The sequence below is a fragment of the Trichosurus vulpecula genome, chromosome 3, assembly GCF_011100635.1.
Source record: "Trichosurus vulpecula isolate mTriVul1 chromosome 3, mTriVul1.pri, whole genome shotgun sequence".
NCBI lineage: Eukaryota > Metazoa > Chordata > Mammalia > Diprotodontia > Phalangeridae > Trichosurus > Trichosurus vulpecula.
In genome coordinates, this window is record NC_050575.1 from 401,989,998 (window position 1) to 402,011,200 (window position 21,203).

Here is a 21,203-nt window from a genome sequence, read left to right on the forward strand (position 1 = left end):
GGAATCCTGAGAAGGGAAGGGAAGGAAAGTGTACATTCCAGTTATGGAAGTCCAAAGGAGAATGGAGATAGGGCTCCCATGTGCCAGAAATAGCCTTCCATGAGAGTCACAGTGAGCAGGAGTGATCCGTGTTCCATGGGGAGTAGGGAACTCTGAGATACTTTCATGTGAAATTGTGACACTTTAGCCAAGGTATTTCTGAACACTTATGATGACGGACTTTGATCTCAAAGCCCGTGAAGACTTCACAACAGGTAAGAAACTTGAAATCAGGAAAGCCAGTAACAGGACTCAGAAATCACTGAACTTGTCTCAGGGATCGGACAAGTACAGGACAGCTTGTAGACTGGTATCCAAAGCACAGGTCAAGACATCCTGTCTGCCTTTCCCCGGAAGTCACCTTGCTCTTCTTTCTCCTCCTTTCCCCATGGACTCCCACCCTTCCCCCTTCCACAGTTCAGGCAGGACAGGACTGGCCCCGGCTTTGCCCCTCTTCCTTCTACTGCCAAGCCCAGGGGGCACAGGCGTGACCCCAGCTAACCTTCACCCTTCCTCCTCTGATGGGCACAGCAATATGTGGCATCTTCAAGTTTTCTCAGAAATCTTTCTAGGGGTGTCCCAAGTGGGGCTGCTCCCTGCCCACACACATCACCCCAATCCCACAGGCTATTTGAGCAGCTGCTCCTCCGTCCTTATCTCCCCTCTGCCTTCAGAGAAACCTGAGAAAGACTGAGAGGGGGAAGTGATATGGTTTCCCAACACAAATAACCCCCCAGAGTTTTCTCAGCAGTGACCCTTAGTCGGCTCTGTCAGCCTCGGGCTGAGAGAGGAAGGAAATAGGCCTTCTATTGAGGATTTTTCTTCCCCTGTCAAGAAGATCAGAGGAACTCAGACAGAGAAAGAAAAGGAGTCAAAAGCACCTTCTCGCCGGTCTCTCCAGCATTTGTGTCCCCCTCCCTTCCCCTCTTGAACTCTAAGTAAACAAACTCCCCAGTCCAGCAAGGCCCCAGGCCTAACTCCAGCCAGGCCATAAATTAGGAGCCTTCTGCCTTTCACTCTCTTCCCAGTAAAGAGGGCCCTTCTGAGCCCAACATTTGATAGCGGGGGAGAGACTGAGGGGAGGGTGCATGTGTTAATTGAATCCCAATTTCCTTCTCCCATACCTCCTCTTATCTTTTTAATTATACAAGGCCTTTAATCTTCCCAAGGACTTGTCTCTGTCATTAAAGTGTGATCTCTATTAGAGATAGAGATCTGGGAGGTGGGTAATGGGAGCCTGGGAGAGGCCCTTGGAAACATCTTGCCTTTTCAAAAAAAAAAAAAGAAGAAGAAGAAGAAGAACACAGTCTCTGTTAACCAGGGCAAAAATACATGTTGGGGAAAGAGAAGAGTCTTGAGATGAGCTGAACTAGGAGGTTAGCCTAGAAATGAGGCTGCATGGGGTACTGGATTTCGAGTAAGGAAGACCTGTGTTCAAATCCTGCCTCTGACATTTACTACCTGGACAAATCATTGAATCACTGTGTTCCTCAGTTTCCTAACCCATAAAGGAGAGGTGTTGGATCTGAGAGCCTCTAAAATCCCTTCAAGCCCTAAATCTGACATGCTTGTATTCTATGTGTGGCCAGATCAAAGGGAACGAATGTGTGGGAAGGGGAGAATAATAAAAATTCTGTCTCTCTGACAATGGATTCTGAGCCATCGCTTGGGATCCAGAAAGATACATACTGTCAGCACATCACCCAACACCTGTGATTCCTCACAGGATCATAGACTTAGAGTGAGAGGAGATGTCAGAGCTCCCTCATTTTGCAGTTCAGGAAACTGAAGCCAAGATCAGTGAAGATTGGTGACTTGTCCAGGGTGACAGAGTTGGTAACAGAGGCAAGATTTGAACCCAGATCCAGTGCTGTTTTCCTTGTACCCTCATCACCAATCAGCTTTAACGTCCAGCTTTAACGTTCTGTGAGACTGGATGCAGGGTACCATGCTAAGTGCTAGGGGAGGGGTTCCTGCCTTCTCTGTCCTCAAAGCCGCCATAGGCCAGTTGTCTGAGGTTTTGCATTACCTTCCATGTGACCCTTTGACCCTTCAGCAAAGGCATTTATGAACTTTTATTAGGGCTTTTCACGTCAAAGTCTATAAAAGTTGTGAACAAATTAAAAAAGGGAGAAGGAGGAGCCTGAAAACACAAGGTCCTGGAACAAAGGGTCTGCAAAGAGATCAATCTGGAGATAATCAGAGTGGAAAGACGGAGTCCAGGGGACCTGGGATGCAATCTTGGCCCTACTATTTATTGATCTCTATGACTTTAGGCAAGCGTCTTTGGGTCTCAGTTTCCTCCTCTGTCAATTGAGATAGAGAAATAGACTAGACACCTTCTAAGGTTCTTTCTAGTTCTAAATCTAGGACCCAAGGATTCTAATTGTATTTATCGTGTAGGTCAGTAGACTAGTTTCCAAGGTTGGTGGCAGGGGCCATGAGTATTTATTAAGTATCCACTATGTTCTAGGCACTGTGCTAGGTGATAGATACAAAAGCAGACAGACTTTGGAAACAACATGGACCTAGACAAGCAAATACAAATTACATGCAAAATAAATGCAAAGGAATTCGAGTGAAAATTAAGAATGGCACTTGAGTTGAGTTTTAAAGGGAACTAGGGTTTCCAAAAAGTGGAGATCAGAAAGGAGAGGAGTCTAAGCATCAGGTTATGCAAAGACATAAAGATGAGAGATGCAAAATCTTTTATTAAACACCTACTATGTGCAAAGCACTGCCCAACAGAGCAGCTTCTGGTTGTACTTGGGAGCTAATCACATAAAAGGATTCCATATAGAATCCAAGCTCCAAACAGGGACTGGAGGCTATTCCTGAAGGCAGTAGTCCATTTCATTTGCCATGGTGGTCCAAAGAGGGCAACAACCCTCTGAGCCTGCCTGAGAAACGAAATGTCCTTCCCTGGACAAAGCCATCGCACATCAACACTTGGAAGACTGGTACTTGGTTCTGCTCACTGAACCTCAAGGAAGGCATAATGGACCTGGAGGAGATCCAGAGGAAGGCAATTAAAATGATCAAGAGGATGGAGGGGTTTCTGAATGAGGACAGTCAAAAAAATAGCATTCCAGCCTGGACAGAGATAGGGAGAGAGGTAATATAATCAAAGGATATAAAATGATGAAGGGCACCAAGAGAGAGAAGGTGGGCTTGTTCACCAAAGGGACACTCACTGAAGCTTGAAAGAGAGAGTTTGGGGACAAACAAGAGGAAGTGCTTTGTAAAACCAGGGGTAGATTTATGGAACTTGGTTTTCCCAAGAGGTGGTACTCAAAATACTCAAGAGGTGGCTCAGGCTGAAAATTTAGATTTAAGAGGGCTTTACATAAATTCGTGAGTGACAGCTAGGTAGTGGGTAAGAGGCAGGGTGGTGTAGTTGAAACAACACAGGACTTACAGTAGAGTCAGCAGATGTGGGTTTTAAATTCTGACTCACCCTCTCTAGTTGAATGATGCTGAGCAAGTCATCCTACCACTCAGAGCTTCAGTTTTCCTACCCTTAAAATGGGGATACTTCCACAATATACTTTATAGGACTGCTGTGAGGAATGTCTTTAATTTTGCATATTGATGTGAGTTATTAATAATATAAATTAGAAATGTTTAGTTAATCCCCTAAGGGGATGGACCAGTCAATGAGTTAGCAGGAAGCCTTTGCTCAGCACTTTTGTTGTTGTTCGGTCATTTTCAGTTGTGTCTACTCTTCATGACCCCATTTGGGGTTTTCTTGGCAAAGATATTGGAGTGCTTCACCATTTTCTTCTCCAGTTCATTTTACAGATGAGGAAACTGAGGCAAGCATGGTTAAATGATTTGCCCAGGGATACACAGTTGGTAAGCATCTGAGGCTGGATTTGAACTCAGGAAAATTCATCTTCCTGACTCCAGGCGCAGCATTCTATCCACTGTGCCATGTAGCTGCCCCTGTGCCACAGCTGCAATTCACGCTAAGCCCTATGGATACAAAGAAAGTCAGAAAAAGTCCCAGTCCTCAAGAAACTCACACTGTGATGAGGGAGACAACTTGCAAAGAACTAGGTATGACTCAGCAAGGCAGTGGCTGCCTGTGGTGGTAGAAGAACCTGTGGCCGACATGGGAGATAAAGATTGGGACACAGAAATCCTCAAACTCCCAATGCCCTCTTTTGTCCCTGTATTTAAAAAGTATGCTTTTTCTTCTGGAGCAAACGGAGATGCTTTTAATAGGGCTTCAGATTCATCAGAAATCAATGATGTACCTACCCAAAGAGATCAATTCATGAGTGGATTTGCTTCTGGATGGAGTCTGGGAAACAGAGATGCCAGCCATCAGTCTTCTAAGAGAGAAAATCTATCCATGAGAGACAGATATGGACCTGGAAAAGGTTTTGGAAACAGAGGTTTTTTTCAAGTAGTAAATTTGAAGGAGGTGATAGCTCTAGCTTTTGGAGAGAATCTAACAACTATGAAGATAATCAGAAAAGAAGGAGAAGATTTTCCAGGAGAGGTGGTTATCAAGAAGGAAATGATTCAGAAGCTTCAGGATCATCAAGAAGAAATGGACACAGCACTTTCTGAGGTTGCCATAGGAGGATTTGGTCCCACTCATCATAGTGAATCTGAACAAGAAGATGAACCTCAACAGCTCAGTGGATTTTTTAGTAAAGAACTAAGCATACACAAGGTTTATGCAGAGTAGATGGAAGGTGATCTCAAAGGGATAGCACCAACAGCTGGAGGAACCAGAAAAGGTCTAATACAGAGGCTGGGATTTGAAAGGAAGTGGCAGAGGCAAGACAGGAGAGGGATACCCATTGGATTGGCCCATGTGGCATTTTTGATGTTTAAAAAATGTCTGATAACAGAGAGAGAGAGAGAGAGAGACAGACAGACAGAGACAGAGAGAGAGACTGAGAGAAGAGAGAGAAAGAAGAAAGAAGAAGAAGGAGAAGAGAAGAAGAAGGAAGAAGAAGAGAAAGAAGAGGAATGAAGAAGAGGAAGAAGAGAAAGAAGAATGGAGAGGAAGAAGAGGAAGAAGAGGAAGAAGAACAAGAACAAGAACAAGAACAAGAACAAGAACAAGAACAAGAAGAAATTGCTCCTGGTTTCTAAGCTGCTTTTCCCTTGCAAATGATGGGTCTTTTCCAGTTCTAAAATTCTTTGATTTCACAGGACCATTTGTACAAATGACTTTGAGTCTCAGCTCTCTTCCAGGGTCTCTTCAGAGCTGGACCTGAAGGACTACCCAGACTTCTGCTCTCTGTCTTTGCAAGACAAGCAAAACAATAATAGAGCCGTTACCTCAAAGGGTTGCTGTAAGGGTCACAGGACATAATAATGGCCAATATTCATATAAAAATACTTGAAAGTTTGCAAAGCACTTTACACAAATCATCTCATTTGATCCTTGGAACAACCCTGGGAGGTCAGTGCTGTAATGCATGTAGCAATAACAGATTAAAGAGCTTCACCAACTTGAAAGCGCTATATAAATGTCAGTTGTTGTTGTTATTGGGTCCTGAATGTGTGATTTCATCATGGTGGTGAATCGTCTGGTGTGGAAACTCTCTCCACTGATGGAGACTAGCAATTCACCTATAACTTACACTCCTAGAGAATGGCCTAGGGCAACTCAGAAGTTAATTGACTCATCCGTGTCAGGAGTAGGACTCGAAGGGATGATCTTCCTGACTCTAAGAGCACTACTACATGCTGCGGCTGCTGCTCTTGATGCTGCTGATAACAATAATGTGGTATATTATTAATATGTACTAGTGTTATCCTTCTAATCATAATCTCATTATTTCAAGTCAACATTCATTATTTTTGATTTAATATTTTAATTTCCCCCCAATTACATATAAAAACAATTTTAACATTCTTTTTTCAAATTTTGGGTTCCAAATTCTCTCCCTCTCTCCCTCCCCCACCATTGAGAAGGCAAGCAGTCTGACATAGATTATACATGCGTAGGCATGCAAAATGTATTTCCATGTGAGTCACAGTGTGAAAGAAAACACAGACAAAAAATTAAAAAAATAAAGTAAAGAAAAAGTATTTTCAATCTGCATTAAGGCTCTACCAGTTCTTTGTCTGGAAATGAACAGCACCGTTCATCAAAAGTCCTCCAGAATTGTCTCAGATCATTGTATTGTTGAGAATAGCTAAGTTATCCACCGTAGATCATCATACAATATTGTCGGTTAACAATTATTATTAAAAATAATTATAGTTGTAGCTAGCATGTGTGTAGCTCTTCTAGGTTTGTAAAGCATTTTACAGTTATTACATCATACATTTATCAAGCCCTTACCATACTTGCCAAGTATCTTACCAGACACTATGCTAAGTGCTAGGATAATATATGCGAGCAGAAATAAAGAGGGTCTCTGCCTTCAGGAGTTCTCATTCTATTGGGGGAAGACATTCTTCTCACCTTATATTTGATAGATTTCAGATGGAAACATTCCTGGGATAACTTATCATTCTACCAAAGCAGTGTAGTAACAGGAATATAGTCATTAGGCTGGGCCAGTGAAGAGAAGGCTAGTTTATCCCTCCTTCTGGCCCTAATGAGTAAGATTTTCCTTTTAAACTCAGACCCAGGAAATAACATGGCAAGAATGTGGCAATATCCCTACCTTCCAACCCAAGCTAGCTAATCATAGCCTGAGACCTGCTAAATGGTTGACTCATTAATTGCCTGAATAAAAAGGTTCCTGTTTAAATTTTTCTTTCTTTCTGCTCTGGGAAGTTAAGTACAAATCAATAATTCCATTATGTTTAGTCTCAAGCCCTGGTGAGAAAGAATAAGTCCCTAGTAGAGTACTGCTGTTTCAAATCTTTCTCCCATCATGGGTGTATCACTCATGCAATGACATACGTTGGCTAGTACAACATTTAATTATGTTTATCATAAAAAGTGACTTTAAAACAGGTAATCAGGAAAGAGAAACAAATGCTTTAAAGAGAGAAGTTTCAGGAACTCAGATGTATATCCCCCTAAGGAAGGACTAAGGGAAAGAAGAGAAGGGAAATGAAGAATCATCAGTTCTAGTCACAGGATTCCAAATGTTTCCACCAACATAGTCCTTCTCTGGGCCACTCATGAATTGTCCATTCTCAGAGCCATAGTCCTGACATCCTACCAGTAACTCCTCATGAATGTCACCCTACCTCAGGCTCTGGCATAGCTGTTGGCTACCATAGCTCCCTCTCTACCCTTCTTCATTTCAGAACATTAAATTTTTTGAGGGGGGAGGAGAAACTCTCCCACACGACTTCTTCTAATATAGAAAGGATAACTCCAAAGTCAAAGTGCCCTTTGTAAAGCCAAGCTAGTGCTACATTCCTCCCCAGGGTAAGAAATGTCTCTGCCCCTTGTAATATCAACCATAGTACACTTGACATTAGCAATTATACATCACAGTACCACCTTGTGTGTCTAGCATGAATTTTGGATGTCATGGCTCCCCAGGTGGTCTTTTCCTTTCAGTTTCAGTGGGGTTTTTTGCTATTGGGGTAAGGGAGGGGTTTTGTGTTTTTGTTTTTATTCATTCATTTGTTTATTTATTGATCCTTGCGCATTCTCCTGGGAGAATTCTCTTAGCACAAGAGAGGCTAACCCCTCCATCAAAGTGATCTTTGCAGTGCCAAGATAGCATTACATTGCTATTATTCTTATATGAATCTGAGTTTAAGTCCAGCTTCAGACCCTTACCCTCAGACCCAAATCCGGCAAGTCACTTAACATTTGTCTTCCTCAATTTCCTCTACCATAAAATGGGGAATAGTAATAGTACCTACCTCATAGGGTTGTTGTGAGGATCAAATGAGATGTTTGTAAAGCACTTAGCAAAGTCCTAGCACATAGTAGGTGCTCAATCAAGGCTGGTTTCCACCCTTAATATCGACATTATTGCTGATTACATTTCTAGGGTCAGAAGTTTCTCCTAAAATTTGGCTAGCCTGAGGACTAACCACTGCTCCTGACCACTAGAAAAAGAAAATGCCAGATCTTTTGCCTCCTAGAGGCTCTTGGGCTAACAAAACATGCATGTGTCTATGTACATGTGCATGTGCTTTGAGGGGCTAGTGAAGGGTTATCCTGACCAAAAATGAATTCATGTTTAAACAGTCCTTTTGAGTGCCCAAATCTTCTGCTTATTTTGATGGGTTTTGTTGCAGATCCTTTAAGAAAACTAACACTTGAGTCATTCATTCAACAGACATTTGTTGAACACCTACTATGTGCCAGGGACTGTACTAAGCAATGGGAGAGCCAAAGCAGACTTCCAGAGATCCTGCCTTACCTGTCAAGTAGCTCAGCTTAGTCTAGTTTTAGAGTCAGGAGATGTTCTTATTTCTCCTGCTGACTCCCCAGGTGGTTGAAAGTAGTTTATCACTTGCACATGACTCAGTTTCCCCATCCATGAAAAGAGGTTATGTTATCTGCTCCATTCCTACCTAATAGACTTGTTTCACTTACTGGCATTTTCATGGTGAACTTGGAGTCTCGGCTTAAAACAGCTCTCTGCTGAAGAATTCAGCCAACTCTTTTGTGGAGGGCACTTGACTGATGGCTGGACAATTCTACCTAGTAGAAAAGGCCTCTTTCTGAGCAGCACCAAGTGAAAACAAGGGATTAATTTATACCCTGTATAATTCCATAATGTGTTGTTTTATGGATGGGAGAACAGGGAATACAGTAGTCTCCAAAGAACTGAAAATTAATACAATGCAGAGAGCAGTGGACAGGCACATGGTGTATATGAACAGGCTGCAGTATGAGCAGTGAAGACCTCCAAAGAACAGATGTAAAAGACATTATCAAAGAATTATAAGATTAAAAAAAGAAGACAAGCTGAGATAGGAAGGGTAAATAGCCAGAGTGCTGCACTGGTATCCAAATGATATAAAACAGCCAAGAGGGTCTCCAATCAATCCCCTTTGCAGCCTTATGGGAAGTTGAGACAGTCATCCATCCTGTCCCAGGACACTTCTAGTGGTGGGAGCTTACTGTCTAACAAGGCTGCCTAATCCATTTTTGACACTTCTAATAATTGTCCAACTCTTCCTTATTTTAAGCCAAAAAAACCCACCTAGCTTCCTGTAATGTCCACCCATTAGTCCCTTGTTCTGTCTTCTAGAGCTACAGAGAATAAATCTAATTGCTCTCCCATATGTTTAAAGTCAGCTACCGTTCATCACCTATATCTTCTCTTATTCCCAGTTGGTCTAAATATAAGTTAGTTCCTAAAGCATTCATCCTGATACATGATGTCCAGACCCTTCACCTTCTCTCTCTCTTATGTGCTCCAGTTTCTAAACATTCCTCTTAAAATGTGCTGCCCAGAAGTGAGCATAGCATTGGGGATGGAGTCTGGTAAATTCAGGAGTACCAGGGGGACTGGGACTAGGACTCAAGTGTGCATAGAACATCAATTCTAGAACCAGGAAGATCTGGGTTCAAGTTCCACTTCTGAGACATACTGGTCATGTGACTCACTCAACCTCTCAGTGCTTCCTACAAATCTCTAATATGATAAGCTGCAGAAAAGGTGTCAACTGCATTGAGAGAGAGTTCTTCACCAAGAGTTCCTAATGAAATCATAGGTTCAGTCCCTATCTCTAGCCGATGAGACTGTGGTCTCCTCTCTTGAGAGACAAAATAGAGTAGTTAGTAGCATACTGGATGAAAAGCCAGTAAGACCCAAGTTCAAAGGCAAGTCACTTAACCTTTCCAGGCCTCAGTTTCCTCATCTGTAAAATGGGTATAATAATACATATCTTCACTGGGTTGTTGTGAGGACCGTACAAGATAATGTATTCAAAACGTCTTCTAAACTTTAAACAGTTATTACAATTATTATGAATATTATAATAATGCATTCTCTAGTTGAGTGTCAATCATACCCCCACTATTGCAGACTATTTTTCTCTCCAAGCCCTGTCTGCTCCACTCACTACTTACCTCCTCCATAACAAGAAAATTGAGACCATTTATCATAACTTCCCTTGTCTCACCAACTCCACTCCCCAAGACCTCACTTTTTATTGTTCGGTCATTTTTCAGTCATGTCTGACCCTTCATGACCCTATTTGGGGTTTTGTTGGCAGAGATGCTGGAGTGGTTTGCCATTTCCTTCTCCAGATCTTATTACAAATGAGAAAACTGAGGCAAATAGGATTAAGTGACTTTCCTTAAGTGACTTACACAGTTAGCAAGTCTCTGAGGCTGGATTTGAACTCAAATGAGTCTTTCTGACTCCAGCACCAATGCACTATGCACTATGGTGCCACCTAGCTGTCCCTTTCACAAATAAAATGCTGTTAAACCAGGTCTCTTCTTTTTCCTCTACTTCTGCAGTTGATTTTTTGAACCTAAGTGCAGTAATTTGCATTTACCTTATGAGTTTTCACTTTGTCAATTTCATCCCAACACACCCAGGAGTTCAAGACCTCCTTAGGTAAAAGCAAGCAAATCCTTTGAAAATAGATGGTTGGTGCCCCCAGATCTGTTTCCATGCCACAAAACATGAAGTGCCCTCAATGTGGAGACCGTAGTTTAGAACTGCCTATACCTGCCTAGAGGTCAGAAGAAGGTCATTGAGCTGCTGGAGGCCTCAGCAGTCTGGTGCCTCTCTCCAGCACACTGGCCACTTAGCAACATTTTTAAGAGGACCTGAGAATCTTGGCTTAAAACAACTCTGATGAAGAGCCTAGCAAACTTCACGGTGGAGGGCACTTGACTAATAGCTGGACAATTCCACCTTGAGGTAAGGGCTGCTTTCTGGACTAGGAGCCAGGACTCCTGGCTTCTCTTACCCACCACAAATTGGTTGGCTAACTAGGTTTAAATCTGCTTCCAGCACCACTGATCCTGTACTATCCTGACAGAGAACAACAAGTAGGAGCCAGGGCACTAAAGTCCTAACCACAGCTCCTGCTATTAGATAGCATTGAATTGTAAGCATCCCGAGTGCTGGAGATTTCATTCAAAGAAAAAACCCTTGGAAACAGTTTTCCGAAGTCTTTTAGATCACAATGGTTCAGGACTTCTGGCCCAAGATCATCAATGCCACTCTTACCAACATTCAGAAAGATGATAACTCATTTTATGTCTTAGCACTTGCAGTCATATAGCATTTGAGTTGGAAGAACTTTAAATTATTCAGTCTAACCCCCTGGTGTTATAGCAAAGGAAACAGAGGCCCAGAGAAGGGAAATAAGCTACCCAAGATCACACAGGGTGTTCATTAATAGTATTTTATTTTTTCCAATTACATGCAAAGATAATTTTGTTTGATTCTTTTTTTAATAAAATTTTGAGTTTCAAATTTTCTCTCTCCCTCCCTTCCATTTCCTCCCTAAGAAAGTAAACGATTTGATATAGATTTTATATATGCAATCATATATTTCCATATTAGTAAAACATATTTCCATATTAGTAAAATATCTTTCCATATTAGTCACATTCTGAATGAAGAAACAGAACAAAAGAGAAAAACTATGAAAAAATAAAGAATGTAGAAATACTGTGCTTTGATCTGCATTCAGACTCCATCATTCTCTGTCTGGATGTGGATAGCTCTTTCCATCATGAGTCATTTGGAATCATCTTGGATCATTGTATTGTTGAGAAGAGGCAAGTCTATCATAGTTGGATCATTGCACAATGTTGGTATTACTATGTACAATGTCCTCCTGGTTCTGCTCACTTCACTCAGCATCTCTTCATATAAGTCTTTCCAGATTTTTCTGGAATCTGCTTGCTCATCATTTTTGTAGCACAGTAGCATTCTATTATTACATTTATATACTACAACTTGTTCAGCCACTCCCCAATTGATTGGCATCCCCTCAATTTCCAAATCTTTGCCACCACAAAAAGAGCTACTACAAATATTTTTGTGTATTTAATCCCTTTTCCCTTTTTTATAATCTCTTTGGAATATAGACCCAGTAGTGATATTGCTATATCAAAGGGTATGTACAGTTTGATTGCCCTATAGGCATAGTTCCAAATTCCTCTCCAGAATGATTGGAGCAGTTCACAACTCCACCAGCATTGCACAAGTGTCTCAACTTTCCCACATTTTCTCCAACATTTGACATATTCCATTTCTGTCATATCACATAAAATGTTAATGAGAGATCCGGGTCCCCATCTACTCCTCTGGGAGCTCCTTGAGAGCAGAAAGTATCTTTTGTCTTTCTTTGTAACTCCAGCTACTTAAATGGTTCCTGCATAGTGGGAATTTAATCAAAGCTAGTTGACTAACTGCCTAGATTCACCTTCCCAATGACTTGTCAAATCAAAATATCCCTCCCAAGCTGCCACTGCACAGTTAGCATGTGAGCTCCTTTATTATTCACAGATGAGCTAATAGTTGCTAGCCATTATTAATTAGTCTCCTTTGCTGGATCATCATCTATCTCCTAATCAGTTCATATGGATATTCCCCAAGACTCTGTCCAAGCCCTTCTTTTTTCCTCATCAGCTCCCATGAGTTCAATCATCTCCATGCAGATGTCTCCCAAATGTCTATATCTAGCTCTAATCTCTCTTTCAAATATACTCTAATCACACAGCATCAGCTGCTTACCACTACCACCCCCTGGATGTTCTTAGGCTTCTCAGACTCACATCTTAATAACAACTCATCTTCCCCCCACCCCAAACTTGATCCTCCCACAGAGTTTCTCCATTTCCATTGAAGCTTCCACCATTCCTCCCACCTACCTTGGAGGCCACGTCCTTGTGAGTTTTAACAGATCAGGAAACCACGTGGTCATCTGGGCATTTGGAAGTCAATCCTATGTCAGGTTTTGTAGCCAGCCCAGAATCAATGCCCCAAGGAAAGAGTAACAATCTTTCTCAGTTGCAAAAGCAGTAACTGAGACAAGGATCCATTTGACAGCAATGTCGAATTTCTATGTGAACTTGATGGGAGAAATGCTGTGTAGAAACTGCTAAGTCTGAATCTTCTCTCCCTAGAGACTAAAATGGCATAGGAGATAAAGTGCCACCTACATGTTGGGGGAAATGTTTATATTTCTGTTCCTGCTAGAGCTCCAAAGTATATATACCTTTCTAAAAGGTAACTGATATTAACTGGTTAAGTGGAATTAGGTTATTAATTACTCACTGGTGACAAACAGTAGGATGAATGTAACTGATGGGAGCTCAAAACATTAAAGTAGAGACATACCAATCCTGAGTCACATCCTAGAACCCTAAGGGAGCAATGTGGCTGACCTGGGTCTGAGATGGTGAGCCATATTCCCTACATGTATAATGAACCCCCCTCATCAAATAGCTTCATTCAAGAGTTAACTCAAGTGATAGTCCTTCCACAAAGTCCTCTCTATTTTCCTTAACTTGTAGAGTTCTTTCTCTCCTAAAGTTTCCTTATATTTTATTTTTTCTACTTGTTATGTTCCCTCCCCCCAGTAGATTATAAGCTCCTTGATGGCAGGAACTATTGCATTTGGGTCTTTGTATCCCCACAGCCTAGCACAGTGCCTGTTGATTTTAATTTAATTTATTTTATTAATTTAATTTATTAAACACCTATTACATGCAAGCTGTGAGATTCAGAATAGCAAAATTTGTTGAGAACTGGCCTTGATGCCAGAAAGACCTGAGTTCAAGTCTGGCCTCTGGTACATACTGGCCATACAATCTTGGGCAAGTTGATTGCCCAGTACTCTCTTAGATGCTCTCAGCAACTATCCAAGAAGAAAAGGCACAAACTGACGTTGGAAAAGAGAGTGTACTCATCACGTAAATTATATCATATCATATCATATCATCGCTATGCCAGTGAAATAACAGACCCAGGCCCGATGCCCACCCTACAATGAACAACATATTATTGTGGAGTTTGGGGATACAAAGAATAAAAAAGAATAATCTCTGCCCTCAAGGTGGCCATACAGAATGACAAGCTATTATCTGACTTTGGGGAAATCATGTGAGTGTGCACATTATGTGTTTCTACGTGCCTCAAAATCCCCCATGGGGATAATTATACTTGTCCAGTCCTCCTCACAGGGACATGGTGAGTATCAATCCAAAAGCAGATATGAGATTGCTCTGGGGGAAGGATTTAACCAGGTTAACTCATGGCATTCTTATTAAAAATCCATGCCATACTTAGTCTTCTGTACATCAATCAATGAACATGCATTTGTTAGCCATCTATTATTAATCAGGTACTATACCAGGTTCTGTGGTTAAAAAAGAGAACAAACAAAAGCAGTCCTTGTCTTCAAGGAACTTACATTCTAGAGGGGATAATACACATACATGTATAAACACATACATGATAAATACAGAATAAATACAAAGTGGTTAGAGATGGAAGGGTACCAGTAGATGAAGGTAGGAGGAGGTGGGCCAGGAAAAGCTTCACATATGTAAGCCCTGGTCCTAAGGACCAATTGTATGAAACTCTCTCCTCATTGGTTGAGTGTCAGAGTTGCCAAGAGTGAGAGAGAAGAGAGATGTAGTCTCTCAAGCTCTTCTGGCTTCCAGCATCAAGATGGAGGGTAGATGATGCCTTCCTTTCTTCGGGTTGGTAAAGGGGAGAAAGGTGCTGGGAAGAAACTCGCATTCAAGGAGCTGAAGGTTTCTATCATATCCTTGTCCCCAGCTTGCTACACTAGAGACTTTAGAGATTTTCCCCATGGGTGAGTTCTGGGACTCTCTGTCTCAGTTTTCTTGGCTTCTTCCCAGATCTTTCTCTCTCTTCAGTGACCTGAAGGGTGGGTTGCATCAAACATCTTCTCTCTTGATGCCAGAAGTCAGAAGGGCCCAAAAGACCACACCTCTCTTCCCTCCTGTTCTCTCCAAATCTGGCCCCCTTCATGCTGGCTCAGGACATTTGGTAATCAACCTCCATCAAAGAAGAGAGAGTTCCACACAATTGAGTTTTAGAGCCAAGTGTTACATGTAGAAAGTGACCTGAGAGCTAAGTTTTGAAGGAAATGAGAGATTTCAAGAGGCAGAGATAAAGAGGAAGAGTACTTGAGGCACCTAGTATCTGCCATGGGCAGAGCACTGGGCCTGGAGTCAGAAAGACCTGAATTCAATTCCAGCCTCAGATATTTAGTAGTGGTACGAGACTGAGTAGGTCACTTACCCGCTATTTGCCTCAGTTTCCTAAACTGTAAAATGGAGTTATTAATATCACCTCCTTCCCATGGTTGTTGTGAGGATTAAATGAGATATCTGTAAAGTGCTTAGCTCATAGTAGGCACTTAATAAACACTGCTTCTCTTCCTTCCCTTCTAGGCACAGAACAATCAGTGAAGAGGCTGAAGAAGAAAATTCAAGGCTAATATGCTGGCCCTTTGACTTTGCTTGGAGCTAGAGTCCTCTCATTGCATTGCTGCATTTGGATAATTTTCCTTATGATGACAGAGTCATAACTCTAATAATTATAGCAGCAGTAATAATATCCTGCATGTATCTCATACTTCTCTTCCAAGGATCTTAACGAGTGGGAGGTGGGGTGGAAATTAATTCCATTCAACAAACATTTATTGAGTGCCCACTGTGAATGAGACAGTGTGCCCCTCAGAGGAATCTTAGCAGAAATCTGAATAAGCCCTGTCTAGTGGAAAACCTTCCATAGCTTTCAGGAGAGGCTTTCGGACCTGAGGGAAGGATTGCTGACCTTCAATAAATAATCCAACTCTCTCCAACTTTGTGCCAAGCAGTCTTCTAGGCACTGATGATACAAGACAGAGCCAAAAGAAAAAAGGCTCTGCCCTCGGGATGCTGACATTCTATAAGAGTTACAACATGAAAACAAATAAAGACAAAGTATATACAAATAGGCAGCTAAGCAGTATGATAGAGGGCTAGGTCTGGAGTCAGGCAGACCTAAGTTCAAATCCAGCTTCAGATACTTACTAGCTGTGTGACCCTGGGCAAGCCACTTTACCCGGTTTGACTCAGTTTCCTCATCTGTAAAATGAGCTGGAGAGGGAAATGGCAAATCACTCCAGTACCTCTGCCAAGAAAACCTCAAACAGGGTCACAATGAGTCAGGCATGACTGAACAACTGAACAACAAATACACAAATACAAAAAAACTTCAGTGAGAGGTAAGAAAGGCCCCGTCTAGGAGGTAGCTAGGGATTGTATGCAGCTCAGATGTAGAGGGTGGGCATTCTTGATAGAGGAGACCACCTGTGCTCCCAGGTGCAACATGGAAAGACAGGTGCAAAACATCTCCTCCCCAGGATCTCATGGGAGGCATGCATGGAGAATGCCCTCTTAACTTGTGGCCTCCACTTGCTGCCCTCATATGGGAGGTGAGGGGGGAAGGGAGGGAATAAAGATTTGTCTGGCACCTATTACATGCCAGTCACAATGCTCACAACAACCCTGAGAGGTAAGTGCTATTATTATCCTCATCTTATAGTTGAGAAAACAGAGGCAGGTAAAGGTTAAATGCCCTCTGTGCACTGTGGAGCCCCCCAGCTGCCTCTGTATCACTAGGTGCTTACCTTGTCTGTTCAACAGATTCTCAAGTTTATTATCATTGAATCATGGATTCGGATCTATAAAGAACTCTGGAGGCCAGCTAGTACAAGCCTCCCACTTTACAGATGAGGAAACTGAAGCCCATGGAGGTTAGATGGCTTACCTGAGATCACATAGGGAGTAAATGACTGAGGCAGGATTTGAATGCAGATCCAAGTCTGTCTACATGCTGACCTTTTTTAAGTGACAGGATCATAGGATTTCAGAAGGGACCCTAGCATTGTCTAATAATTTAGCATCTCAGAACCCCCCTCTGTGAAATGGAGGAAAGGGAACAGGCTAGGAGCTCTAGGAGATATTTGTAAAGTGCTTAGCACAGTTCCTGACACGTAATAGGCACTTAATAAGCACCTGTTTCCTTCCTTTCTTTTGAGCTCTAACAGCCTAAGAGTCCTGGGTATGTAATGCTTGTCTTTGCAACAAGATTATAAGATGCTCCTGGATGGACTGACTAGAAGCCAAGGTTGCTAACTAGCCTGCCTTGGTATTTATTCACTTTCCCCCAAGCCAATAGATTCAAATGTCTAACTGACCTTTCAAAGTCCTCTGGGTCCATTTACTATTTTTCCCCCTCTGGAACATTTGACATTTTTATTTGCAAACTGCCTCCCAGCCAATTTTTAGATGGCTTTTCAAGCATTCCTGAGGAGGTAGGCTTCTTCCCCATTGTACGGGGGCGAAACTGAGGCAGGGGCACCCCAGAAGGCACTGACCAACGTCCTGGAAGCAGATAGCAATGCCCTTGCTTCCTTGCCAGTGTTTTAACTATTGGGCCTCAAGCTATTTAGATACAATATGGGAGGATGAGGAGCAAAGCAATCCGTTCCCCGCCGTAGCCCTGAGAATGTCTGCGGACGTGTTCCATGCACAAAAGATGGGTATGTGCCGCCACCTAGCTGCACAGCAGGAGAACTACAACTCTCATTAAGTCAGCGCTTTTGCCCATTGCCCCCTAAGAAACTAAGAACATGAAAACAAATAAAGACAAAGTATATACAAATAGGCAGCTAAGCAGTATGATAGAGTTCTACTGTGAAGCTCTTTCTCTGTCAGCGTTCTTTTATGGGATTACCTGGTTCAGCACTCCTTTCATTTTCAGATGAAGCATTTGAGGGTAGTGTCTTATCCGTGGTCACACCCACTAAGCCAGGCAGCAAATAACAGAACCAGCCCGCAAACACTCTACTACACCATGTTAATTCTGTCCTGATTGCCTTGAGACTCAAAGACACATCACAGAAAAATGTGTCTAACTTACTACAAAAGAGAAAGGTACAGTCTTGAAGAAAGTCCATTGAGAAAAGCAAAATATCATGCTGAACTTGGAATGAGGAAAACCCAGGTTCAAATTCTTTACCTGACATTTGCCAGGTCACATCTGGCATATTACATTCAGTTCCAATAACCATGTTTTATTTTTTGTTTTTGTAGGCAATCAGGGTGAAGTGACTTGCCCAGAATCACACAGCCATTAAGTGTCTGAGGTCAGATTTGAACTCAAATCCTCCAGATTCCACAGCTGGTGCACTATCCACTATGTCACCTAGATGCCCCCTAAGAATCATGTTTTAAAAGGGATGCTGACAAACAACAGTGCATCCAGAAAGTTCTTCAATAAGTTCCTGTTCAAGCACCTCATCATGGTATGGAGATGACCCTGGGTTCCCAAAATCTATTCCTGGGGAATCCAAGTTATAATAGTTCATTCCAAACCGGGAAACCTTCGAGTCTGAGCTTGTGGTGGACTTCAGAGCTCCCGTTCGATGATCAGTCAGCTATGTTTGGCCATCAGCAATGAAAGGTTGACAGCAATCTAAGAAGAGATACAAACTGTGCTTGTTGTCTAAGGACTAATCTGGTGAAATATGGAAAAGCTTGTCGTCACTGGACACAAGGTGATGAATTTATCAGTCACACCAACTCTCTACCTCTCTACCCAAGTCATGAAGGAGTGGTGTGATCCTCAATGGTGGAGGAAGGAACCACACTGATAAAATCACATATTCCTGAAGTGTTAAGTAGAGAGGCCCTCACCAGGATGGGGAGGAAATTGGATCCCATACCATATAATGAAGGACTGAAGAAACTCTTTGGTTTAGAAAAGAAAAAGTTTCAGTGGACATGACTGCTGTCCTCTCAGCCCCTGAGAAAGATCCATGTAATGAGGACGTGGGGGTTCATCCAGATGGTCAGCTACCATCTGTTCCCTGACTGAGCCCTGAATTCACCCATAGAATGGAGTATTGCTAAGAGAGATAGACACCAAAGACTTAAGGATGGAGAAAGATATAACCACAAGCCCTGGGGAATAGGAACCACTCGGAACTTCTTAAATGTAGGGCTGAGTTCATTCTTTGTATTTGAACCCCCAGGACCTAGAACAGTACCTGACACATATTAAGTGCTTGTTAATTGATTGATTGAAAGGTCTGCCCTCTCAGTTTCCTCATCTCTCAAATGATCTGGAAGCAGGCTCACCAGGCTTGTCCACACAGAGAATTGCATCAGCTGAGCATGTTGATCTACTCTGCACAGGCTCAAAAGGACTAGAGTTAACTGACCAGTCCTCCATTACAATATTACTTGTTACATCTTAGCCAAAACCTCTTTTTCTGCTAAGTTGTTTTGCAGTTTTCCCAGAAGTGCTACTCACATAGGGAATCCTTTGCCCAATAATTTGTACTCTTTGAAGCACTAGGTTACTCTGCTGAGCCTGGATTTTCTGTTCTCCTGTCCTACTTGTCTCATTTTTAACCAGTACCAATAGTTCTGATCTATAATGATCTATAATTGAGCTCTGGAAGTGTTATATACCTGCCCCATTTCTACCTTTTTTCATTATTTCTTTAGTTATTTCACACCTTTTAATTCCTTCAAGTGAGTTTTGTTATTCTTTTGTTTAATTTGATAAAGTAACCTCTTAGTACTTGGTACCACATTGGTATTGTGCTATAACTAGGTTTCCATTAGTGCGAATGAATCCCCTAAAGTCAGAAGTGCCAAACTCACTGCCCAAAATGTTTAACAAAATAAATTTTAAAAACACTGCAACCTAGGATAATGTTAATTTGGGATTTTCTAAGTCAATATGCAGCAGAGATCTGTATCGATTTGAATTTTATGCTACTTCCCTGAAGTAGTACCATGTATTCGAATTTGTACTATTTGATATAATTATATAAAATATGGTCAATGGTTCCAGTCCAATGGAAGTATGCGATTTAAAGTCAAATAATGTGACCACCTCAGAGGAGTCATTATTCACACTAATTAGGACCTCTGTAAATTAATTTAGTAATATAAGGGTGGGGTTGATTAAATAAATCAATTAAGTCACCCCCTACCCCATTTAAATTAAGGGATAAAACATCTTAACCAGATGAGAGCACATCTCCACTAATCAATCATACACTTTAGACTGAGTGTTGATAATTCCTTAATCAACTATGGTGAGGTTGCAGAAGAAGAGTATTTGATTGGCTAAAGAAACTTAACAATGCCCTGTGGGCTCTATACAAAACCTAGGGTCTAGTTTAGACCCCAAGGTATTCTAATAAACAGAAAAGAAGGTGTTAGAGCTGAGCCCTAATAAAGGGACTCACTGAAGGTGTTCTCTGCTAGGCACTTTTGTTATCAGATAACCACTTTGGAGCACTTGCTTTTTTCTCTTTTCTTTTGGACTGGGATTTGCAGTTACTTTTTCTGGTATGCTCACTTACATCTGTCCAGTTCTTTTTAGATAACTTTTGCATAGTTAAATGTTTATGTACCAATACCTATTGTATTACTATAACACAGTATGAATATTTCAGCTAATAGAATAGAAGTATAGATTTCACATCCCTAAAACACTAGCAGCTAGCAGTTTGCCTAGGATAGTTCATTAACATCCACATATCTTTTTTCTTTTTTACTTTCCAGCTGACCTAGACTATTTGCAGCTAGATGGTGCAGTGAATGGACTGCCATACCTAGAGTCAGGAAGATTCATCTCTTTAAATTCAAATCTGTTCTCAGACACTTCCTAGCTATGTGACCCTGGGCAAGTCACTTAACTGTGTTTGCCTTAGTTTGCTCATCTGTGAAATGAGCTAGAGAAGGAGATAGCAAACCACTCCAGTATCTTTGTCAAGAATACCCCAAATGGGGTCATCAAGAGTTGGACACAGCTGAAAAACAACTGAACAAGACTATTTGTCTTGTTGTGAGATCCTTCTTTGGTCATGTATTATCTGCTGGCCTAGACACCCTAATTAATCAACCACAAGTACTTAATCACTTTCAGGGAACCTCTGAATTGCCTCAGTGAATGAGTTGCAGTAACTACCATCATTGGTGTGTCTCAACCATAAGCAATTAATATGCCTTTAGTAAGTAATTTCTATAATCAGAATTTTCTAATTCCATTAATAGGAGACTTAAGTATGTTTTAGCAAGTTGAATCTTGGATTTGCATTTTTTTTTTAGTTATTTAGAGTGGGATTTCTCTATTATTTTCCCCTGGTTTTTGGTATTTTACATAGAAATGATGATTTCAAAGATTTCATATATATATATATATATATATATATATATATATATATATATATATATATATATATAT

The 21,203-nt window shown here is 41.5% G+C and overlaps 1 gene segment (V, D, J or C); it reads left to right on the forward strand.

The window, feature by feature from the left end:
• Positions 1 to 211: 211 nt before the first annotated feature.
• LOC118842707 overlaps positions 212 to 21,203 on the forward strand; it is a 56,069-nt gene continuing 35,077 nt past the window's right edge. The window contains 1 exon segment of the V gene segment in view: positions 212 to 254. Coding sequence covers positions 212 to 254 — 43 coding nt within the window.